The 10000-nt window shown below is 44.0% G+C and overlaps 2 protein-coding genes across 2 annotated transcripts in view; both read right to left on the bottom strand.

The window, feature by feature from the left end:
- The window catches only part of LOC311063095 (lysophospholipid acyltransferase 2-like), a gene marked incomplete at its 5' end in the record, with an annotated part of 62312 nt that overhangs the window by 29216 nt on the left and 23096 nt on the right, over window positions 1-10000 (bottom strand). The gene's annotated exons all lie outside the window — the stretch shown is intronic.
- Window positions 4936-6066, bottom strand: LOC311063840 (kelch domain-containing protein 3-like; the record flags this gene model as incomplete). The annotated part of the gene is made up of 1 exon (XM_084083449.1): window positions 4936-6066. The coding sequence occupies one exon, from the start codon at window positions 6064-6066 to the stop codon at window positions 4936-4938; it is 1131 nt and encodes a 376-aa protein (XP_083939575.1).

Below are 10000 nucleotides of genomic sequence, written 5' to 3'. Positions count from 1 at the left end.
TAGAGCAGTAATCCAGTATCCTACGACCAACAGTTTATCCTCATAAACTACACTAATCCTACATAATGGGTGCACAGCAGACACGACCTCGTAGACTCCTTTTGCGGTTTTGTTTCGTTTTTTATGCGGTCTGGAGCGGTGGCGGGCTGTGAGGATATTATTGCAAGCTTCTCCGCCGTGTGAAAAGCCTGGCGAATCGCCAGGATGGTGGTGGTGATACGAGGTCAGAAAGCCTAGTGAATCATCAGGCTTTTCACACCAGTGACGATAGGACGATAGAACCTTGTGAGAATGTTATGTTTACTGAGTTTGCTACTTTACCTGGTGATTGACCCCGCCCCAAAAATGTCCCTCATAATATGGGGTCGTGGTATATAAAGGTTTGAGAACCACTGTTTCTAGACCAGTGGTTTTCAACCTGTGGTGGGTCCCCACATTTTTTTTCGGGGTATAGGGGGGGTTCCAGAGTAGCCTGGTTACAGACAAATCTGCCATTGAAAAAAAAAATGCCGTCGGCAGATTATATATAGCAGATCTACAAGCTCATAGCGGCAGCGAGTGCCGCACTATGAGCTTGTAGATCTGCTATTTTTGAAAAATATTGACTTTTTTCAAAAAACTTTTAGGATTTAGAAAAAAAAAATTAAGAATCGCCTCAGGTCTTAATGGGTTAAACTACACTATAAAATGGTCAAACATTGGCCAAATTGTCAAACATCACTTATAAGAAAGAGGCAGGAATTGTGAAAATAGCTGATCTATATAAGCTCACAACGCCTCGCAATGCAAGTTGTTCGGCGTGTAGTTCGGCTATTTTCACAATATTTATCTGTGGAAGCGAGTTAAACTAAATGTAATCCTCAACTCCTACAATTTCAAGTGCTTGTCAGGGTGGGGGGGACCGGGTCCCCAGTTCAAATATGATTATTTTGGGGGGGTCACGGACCGAAAAGTCTGCTCTAGACTTACAGTAGTAAACTGGACCTGGGTTGTCTCTGTACTTGGACGTTTTTTTTTTCTGTCTACAGTACACCAAAATCCCCCCCCAAAAAAATGCTGATCTACAAACTCACAATGTAATGTTGCGCGACGCATGCAAGATCTGCTATTTTTGGCTAATGTTCCCCCCAGAATATGAATGCTGGGGTTCACGTGGTTAAACTAAGAAGAAAGATTCCTAAGAAATGCATACATAATTTCAGCACACATAGTTATAGAGCAGGGTTTCTTAAAGTGGGTGCTGCAGCACCCCCAATTTCTTTGTGAAATTATGGAAACAATATTTGGAATTTGCCATTTATGCCAGTCAAACAATTATTTTATTATAATTTATATTTTCATAAGGGGTACAAGGTTATTTTCAGTCAGTTGTAACCATACATGATAGTAGGCTATCTCAAGTGTTCCTCATGACATATCCCTGAGGAAATAACTTTAGAATTAAAAATAAAATAAACATTTTAGTTAACTATTTTTTCTCCTCCTTTATTTATTCAGGGAAGCCCATTGAGCGCAAGCTCTCTTTTTATAGGAAGCCCTGACCACAGCTTATACATAAAACCCAATACATATAATGAAAAACAATAACAAACATTTGAGCCACATTACAACGTCACAGATGCAAATAAATATAGTGTTATATGAAACAGGTCACTATGTAATGTGTCCTCATGGAGACCAATCGAACCGGTTTCAGAGAGTCCTGAAGGGTTTTCCATTTGTGTGGAGAATAATACATGAAAGCAGTCTTTCCTTGTTCACTGTTCATACGTGTACTGGTACTGTATATCTCTTATGTGTCATATCTAAATTATGGGGCGGCAGTGGCTCAGGGGTAGAGTGGCCGGGTAGTGTGAGCTGGAAAACCGCAAGGTTCCCAGTTCGATCCCGGGCTGGGGCGCTCCCCTAGAGTTAGTGTCGAAGTGTCCTTGAGCAAGACGCTGAACCCCTAATTGCTCCCGATGAGCAGGTTGGTGCCTTGCATGGTTTCCTCCGCCATCGGTGTATGAATGTGTGTGTGAATGGGTTAATGGCACAATCAATGTAAAGCGCTTCGGATTGAAGCGCTATATAAATGCACCATTTACCATTTACCATTTAAATGAATGAAATAATGAATGAATGAAATAAACATTTAAATTAGGCTTTACTAAAAACAATAACTGAAACTGTATTACAAAACTAACTAAATCGAACTAACATTGTAGAGAAAATGTCATTAGTTTATTTTAGTCAGTCAAGATTGCATACATACACTAAGGGGCGGATATGAAACCCATCTTCCAAATATTTTTGCTGTGTCAGTTTTAACTGTTACAATACATCTTCTAAAGTGGCATGTTTTTCATTTCACAATACTGTTTTGATTTTTTCTTTTCAACCCTAATGAATACCCATTACAATACACAACTAAAAAACACACTAAAAACTAAATTGAAATAGAAAACATGAAGTCAAAATAATTACACAAAATAAAAAATAAACAAAAACGAGTGAAATAGTAATGCTAATGTTAAAAGCCAAGACCACTCCGTCTAGCAAGGCTACTGTAGCTAACTACAAAAGTTTGCATCGCCCTTGTAAAACGTGCCTCCTCTTCAAATGCTTCTGTGTTTCAGATGCAAAGCAATTAAGGTCCAATGCACACATATTGCAGATAATGCTCATGTTAAAAGCCAAGACAACTCCAGTTAGTTTCCAACTAATTGATTGTTAGCAACCAATTTAAATGTCATTGCACCCCTATACTCTGGTAATTTCCCTGTCTTTGGTGTTGAACTGGTGGTCTACTGTCTTGGGGTGGGAGAGTTCCTTGCTTCAACAGGACTGATCTCATTCTTATACACCCCCTATACTGGCTCCCACACAGTGGAATAAACTCCCCATTGAAGTCAGAACTGCAGACTCTCTCCCCAAGTTCTGCCGTAGTCTGAAGACTCACCTCTTCAGACTCCACCTCACCCCCTAGCACTTCACTGCCCTTGTTGTTGTTCGATAGATGCTAGTTTACACATCTATATCTTGATCACGTGACATGTTTTTGGTACTTGGATGTGCTTTTCCTTGCCCATAAATGTTAAGAATGCTGTTTAGAATGCTATTTAGTGGTTCTCAAAGTGGGGTCTGGGGACTCCCACGGGTCCTTGGGGGGTTTCCTTAGGGTCCCAAGCTAAATGTTTGATAAGAACCAAATGGACCCTTACCTATCTGTAACTGATAGTGTACAAATTGAACCAAACGGAGCCTTTTGTGTGTCTATGTAGGTGGTGCAGTTCTTTCCTTTCCTGGCTGGTGCCCCTGGGTTGGCTCCCACAGTGTCCGTTTGCTTGCCACCAGTTCTGGGTGCCTGACACAGTGCCCAGCCAGCCTCTGTCCTTCTCTCTCTGACCTGGTCTCTGTGACCCGTGGTCAGAGTCCTGCAACGGGCCGGGCACCGCGGATACCCGACGGGTACCCGCGTTTGACGGGTGAAAACGGGTAAAAAATGTACTTTGATCACGGGGACGGGCGGTACTGAACTAATCGCGGGCGGGTATCATTTTATTGTGAAAATCAGAGAGCACTGTTTCCGCCCAAACAACGTCACTTGTGTAACTTAACACAGCACAACTGCATGGAGCACGCTGGTCAGTTATCTTAACTCACAAAAACACATTGAACATCCTGTTAAACCTTCAAATTAAAACCATCTGACGACGTAAACAACGACACATGTGTGCTGCGTAGATGCGCGTTCGCGCGTGGCTTAAGCTCGCTCCTCCGTCTTGTAGCGCTGCTGTTGAAGGCTGCTATCTTTTTCAACACACTTTTCAATAGGATTTACATTTTACTCTGCATGTAATCACGGGTAAACGGGCGGACAACGGGTCGTTTATTTGGCGGGGCGGGGCGGGTCTGGTTCGTATTTTGAAATAATCACGGGTGACGGGTCGGTCTACGGATCTGAGTATTGACGGGCGGGGCGGGCGCGGGTTCTCAAAATTGGACCCGTGCAGGACTCTGCCCGTGGTACAGTAGGCCCCCCGTCGAAGTCCACGTTTCTGATAAGGTCCTCCCATGTGATCCTTTACGTACATCTGTTTCCTGAAATCCTCTTCCAGAAGTGTTCTTTACCCAAAGCATCAATTTGTTTCTACATTCATTCCTGGTGCAGATCAACTGGGACTAGAAGCTTCTATCTTAGAGATGTTCTCCTTTGCGGTCATGTGTGTCCTGGTGCAGTTCAGTTGGTAGTAGAGTTGTCTATTCTCCTGTATGATGCTGTGTAGTTCCTGTTTGGTATCCTGTTCCTTTCTTTCCCTTCTCAATGCGTGGAGCCTTTTTAAGGGCAGTGCGATCTCTTTATCTTTGTCTCCGCCAGGCCGAAGGCATGGCGGAGAGTATGTTTTCACTTTGTCCGTCCGTCGGTCCGTCCGTCCGTCCGTCCGTCCGTCCGTCCGTCCGTGTGTGTGTGTGTGTGTGTGTGTGTGTGTGTGTGTGTCCGTCCGTCTGTGAACACCTGTGATTGGCTAGCGAGACACATGATGAAATTAACTTCAAACTTCGCAGACGCGCTGTGATTGGCTAACGAGACGCATGATAAAATTAAAAAATCACACCCAGTGTGAAGTGAGCGGTGCTATTTAAAAACAACAGTGGTCATCACAGTGATGGAAGCTCACACAAAATAAGTAATTTTTTTGAAGTGAGTGGTGATATTTATGAGTTATTAATTTTCGTCTCGCTAGCCAATCGCAGTACTGAGCAAAGGGTCTGAATACCAATCAGCCAATCACAGGCTGACGGAAAGAAAAACTTTCGCTACGGATGGGTCCCAAACCCACTTCCTGACCTGGCGGAGACCTGTGCTCCGAGGAGCACATTTTCTAGTTTCCTTTCCTTCTGTGCTGGAACTTGTTTTCTTCCGACCTGGAATCCTCATCCATGTTTTTGTTTCTATCTCTTTAGTGGGATGTGCAGTTTTGTTCTGTAGCTGTTTGTAGTCATGGCTGTCAGTTCCCACCTGATGTCATGTGGGAGTCCAAACTGCACCAGACCGTACCGGATAACCGCTAGCTTGCATAGCGTCTTCAGACTAGAACGTAACTCTAAGATGTACAAGTGGTGCCGCGTGCACGGCTCCAAAGAGGACCCAAAGAGGATGATGTGATCTCCCACCACGCAGCAGCTCATCCTGGACATCCTGGAGCATGGGACCTTCCCCTTGGTCTCCACTTTCCTCCAGGAGAACGTCTCCGGATTGAACTTCCACAGGTCGTTGAACATGCGTTTCAGCAGACGGTTGTGGCCGCCGAATATGTACAGCTCTCCGTCGTAGGCGAAGGCCGAGTGACTCTCGCGTCCTTCTGGAAGAAGCTGCGCAGAGGAAGGCGCGCTCAGCCAGCAGTTGGTCTCCGTGTCGAACGCCCTGGTTTTGTTGTAGTGGTCCACGTCCTCGTCCCCCCGGCCCCCAAATACAAACATCTTCGTCCCAATGACGATGGCGGAGTGAAACTGCAAAGCAGGCGGCGGACTGCCTCTGGTGTTGATTAAAGACCACACCATCGTGGCGGTGTCCAACATGTTGATGTCATTGGTGCATCCGGCCAGGCCTTTGTATCCTCCAAAGACATACATGACCGTCCCCAAGACGCAGGCCGAGTGGCTGCACCTCGACTCCGGAGAAGTCCCGGAAACCCTGGGTTTGAGCCACCTGTGGGTGTCGACGTCGAACGCGTAAAGCACGTTGCAGAACTCCCACGCGGAGGTGATCCCGCCCCAGACGTAGATGACGTCTCCTATGAGCACGGCCGTGTGGTCCTCGCGCATGGAGGGAACCTCGGGGCGGCGCTCTCCTCGTCCCGTCGTCACCAGAGGCAACCTCGTCCAGCGTAAAGACACTGTGTTGAAGACGTGCACGTCGATGAACGGGGTCTTTTTCAGGACGGCGAGCCGTAGCTGGACGGGGATTCCCCTGTCGTTCATGTTGCAGTGCCCCACGAACGAGTACACCTTGTGGCCGACGGTCACGGCCGTGTGGTGGCTTCTCTCCGGCCCTCCTCTCAGATGCACCGTCCAACGCAGCATTGCGCCGAACGGCACAGCCTTGTGGATAAATGAAGAGCTGCTAAACGCCTAAATTATAAAATGAAAACTGGCAGAAAAAGACTCGCTCCCTGCATAAACTATTAAGGAAGACTCCTTAGACAGAGACTAAGGAAAATAGTATTTTTTCTATTTTAACATATTATTTTAACTAGATTTAAATAATAATTGTTCTATAAACGAATGGGTCCTCCTGTGAATCGTCTGAACGTAGGCCAGCGCATCCACTGCCATACTAATGATACGTACTGTATACAAATAATGGGTTCTACAATGGCGTGCGCTAGTATTTATATTATTACGCCAGTGTAAGCGCAAGGTGAAGCTTGGCCAATCCAAAAAGCTGATGGGTTGGGTGGGCCAATCAAGCTGACACCTGTTGATTTCCCTATGGGAAATTGATCGCCATGGCAACCCGGACCCAGGCAGGCCTTGTGAAATCCCCTGTGCCATGTTTCCGGCATGTCCAGGTGGTCACTGTTTAAGAAAGTGTAGACCAGTTGTTCTCAACCTTCTGGGACCCCAATCTACACAGTAAAATCCTCAGTGTTTATTTAACTATGAAAGTGTACAAATGGAACCAAAAGGACCCATCTGTACACTCTCAGAGTTACAGACCCATAAGGGTCCATTTGGACCGCTGGTGGTCTGAGAAACAGGACACTGGACTAGACCGAATCGTATGTACAAAGATTTGGTCAAATAGAAACGCCCTCTTTTATCGAACTAACGTATAAACCAGGTAAAATATATTGGCCTTCATTTATCAATCTAACTTAGAAGCCGGCACAGAGCCGACCGCAGGAATCATCTCACGACAGGGCTCACGTGCCATTAATCATCCGGTCATATTCCGGCCAATCACAGTGCAAGAATGGTCGGGTGTTGAGAAATCTGGCGACTGAAAACCATTCCGCCCTGGTTTCAGAGGCCCCGCCCCTTGAGTTTTTCAATATGAAGAAACAGAACAAGTTACCCCACCAATGATGTCAGGGTATTCACACACAGATATCTGTATACACAGCACACACACACCCAGTGGTGTAAAGTAACTAAGTACATTTGCTCAAGTACTGTATTTCCAATTTTCAGTACTTTTACTTCTACTCCACTACATCTCAGAGGCAAATATTGTACTTTTACTCCACTACAATTATTTTAAAACTTTAGTTAGTTACTTTGTAGATTTTGATTATTATTACAAAACATACATTAACCACTTCAGCCCTATATACATTTCGGACATTTGAAAATATCAGACAAGCTCACAATGCGTTGCAATGCGAGCTTGTAGATCTGCTATTTTCAAAAGATTTGTATACATTTCATTTTTCAAAACTTTGGAAATGGGACATTCTGCATAATGAGTATATTCTACTTTTGGTACTTTAAGTACATTTTGATACCATTACTTTTGTACTTATACTCAAGTAAATGATTAATTCTGGACTTTTACTTGTAACAGAGTATTTCTACATTGAGGTATTGATACGTTTACTTAAGAAACAAATGTGAGTACTTTTCCCACTATAGCCTACTGCACACACCAACCAATCATCTCCATGTACTGTCTGGCACCGGCCTGTTTGCATACACAGCGCACAGACAGTACACCGATACCTGACACACACACACACACACACACACACACACACACACACACACACACACACACACACACACATCCGATAAGAAGATGTATAAAAATACAACCACAGTCATAACAGCACAAGTCCGATCGAACATACCCGCCTGTGTGCGTGCGTGCGTGCGTGCGTGCGTGCGTACTTTTACTTTAGCGCTAGGTATACTCTTGGTTGCTTGTTTTAGAAGAGAATGCACTTAATGCTTCTGGTGATTAGTAGTTTCGTTCCCCACCTAGCTATGTTGAATGCACTTTTTGTAAGTCGCTTTGGATAAAAGCGTCTGCTAAATGACTGTAATGTAATGTAATGCGTGCGTGCGTGCGTCGAGCCATGTCAACAATTTAAATCCTTTTGTGTCTATGCATTAAGGTTGCTCATACTAATTGAGCCAGATCTGCCACATTGTCGAGATCTGAATGACTGTCAAAGCCCTTGTTTAAATGGGCGTCTGATTAAGCATCTCTAACCTTATATGACGGATTGCTTTTAATTCCTCGATTTTAAATGCTTGTGTAATTGATGTCACCCGTTAACCCGCATAATTGCCACTATTTATGTTTATCATCATTTCTAAGTGAATAAGTGGCTGCTGCATATCGTCTCTGTCGGGTGGGAAACCTCATAATTATGTCCAAAACAGTTTTTCATCATCATTCATTTTCATGATTCAAATAAAACAAAACAGCAAAAGCAGCAAATCAACAAGCTCAAAATGTGTCGCTTCGTGCCGCGTTTGAAGCTTGTAAATCTGCTACTTTTGTGTGACGCTGTAGTATATGAAGATCAAGTATAGGCATTAATAGGCATCATTCTTTTGTGAGTGGCAAATGTTTCACCAGGGACGTGCACAGATAGACTCTAGGTGGTGCTAGAGCACCTGCCCTTTGCCCTCTTGACCAGAAGTGCCCTTTTTTCAGTTTACAGCAGGGGTCTTCAACAGGAGGGGGTCCTCAGAGTTACTACAGAGGGTCCGCCAAATCTTTATGTGATATGATTTTTCTTTTTACCATAACCACTCGAAACCTAGCATCCCTTTTCTGAGGAGAACTTTAGCCAAAAATAGCCGATCTACAAGCTCACAACGCCTCGCGCTGCGAGGCGTTGTGGGCTTGTAGATCGGCTATTTTTGGCAAAGAGGTATAGGTGTAGAAGGAAAAAAGAGCAGACCAAGTAAACAAAAAAAAGTATGATTTACTTGAGCACCTGCCCCTCAAAATGTCTGTGCGCGCCACTGTGTTTCACAACACCCATTCCATGAATTCCACCCCGGAAAGCCTTTTAAAAAGGAAACGGAAATGCACCGGTATCCTGTTTGTCCCGGAACTACCACGCTAGTAACAAAAAGGAATGTCACGCTGTTTTTATGGCATTATAGGATTTGAAGATGGAAAAACAACAGCAAAAGAAAACACAGCTCACGGTAACTAAAGCTCCACTGTACTGGCTTAGAGAAACGATCCTCAGATAGTATAAAAACAACAAAAAGAACAGCTTTTTGAAACGCTTCCGCCTTCCGGTGAAAACAGATGGAATTCTGGGAAATGAAGGAATCCGCTAAAGACCTGCAATGACCTGCAAAAACCTCTTATCTCCATATTAAAATATGGAGATAAGAGGTTTCTGCCCTACAGCAACGATATGTTTAGATGCCTGTCAGATTGTAAAAGTCTACAATGAAAGACATTTGCGTACATGAGCTGAGACCTGATGTCGTCGTTGGTTACACTCGCGTCAACTTGACGACAGATTGATTCAGTGGTGGGAAAAGTAGCCGTATTTTTTTACTTAAGTAAAAGTATCAATACCCTATTGTAGAAATCTACAAAGTAACTAGTAACTAAAGTTTTTAAATAATTATAGTGGAGTAAAAGTACAGTATTTGCCTTTGAGATGTAGTGGAGTAGAAGTAAAATTATTGAAAATTGGAAGTACTCCAGTAAAGTAAAAATTGTACTTAAGTACCGTACTTGAGTAAATGTACTGAGTTACTTTGCACCACTGGATTGATAAATGCCCGACATTTGCGTTGAGATGAGCGCACGCCCATTCTTTGGTCCGCTGAGTTTGATAAATGAGGCCCGATATAGAGTGTGAAATATGTGAAATCTAGACGGTCTGATATGTCTGATATTCTATATGTGTGTGTGTGTGTGTGTGTGTGTGTGTATGTGTGTGTGTGTGTGTGTGTGTGTGTGTGTGTGTGTGTGTGTGTGTGTGTGTGTGTGTGTGTGTGTGTGTGTGCGTGTGCGTGCATGAGCTTGATGTCTTTT

The sequence above is a fragment of the Gymnoscopelus microlampas genome (genome assembly GCF_963454915.1).
Source record: "Gymnoscopelus microlampas genome assembly, chromosome: 16".
NCBI lineage: Eukaryota > Metazoa > Chordata > Actinopteri > Myctophiformes > Myctophidae > Gymnoscopelus > Gymnoscopelus microlampas.
The sequence above is the reverse complement of the archived record's forward strand: the minus strand, read 5'-3'. Positions and strand labels throughout refer to the sequence as shown.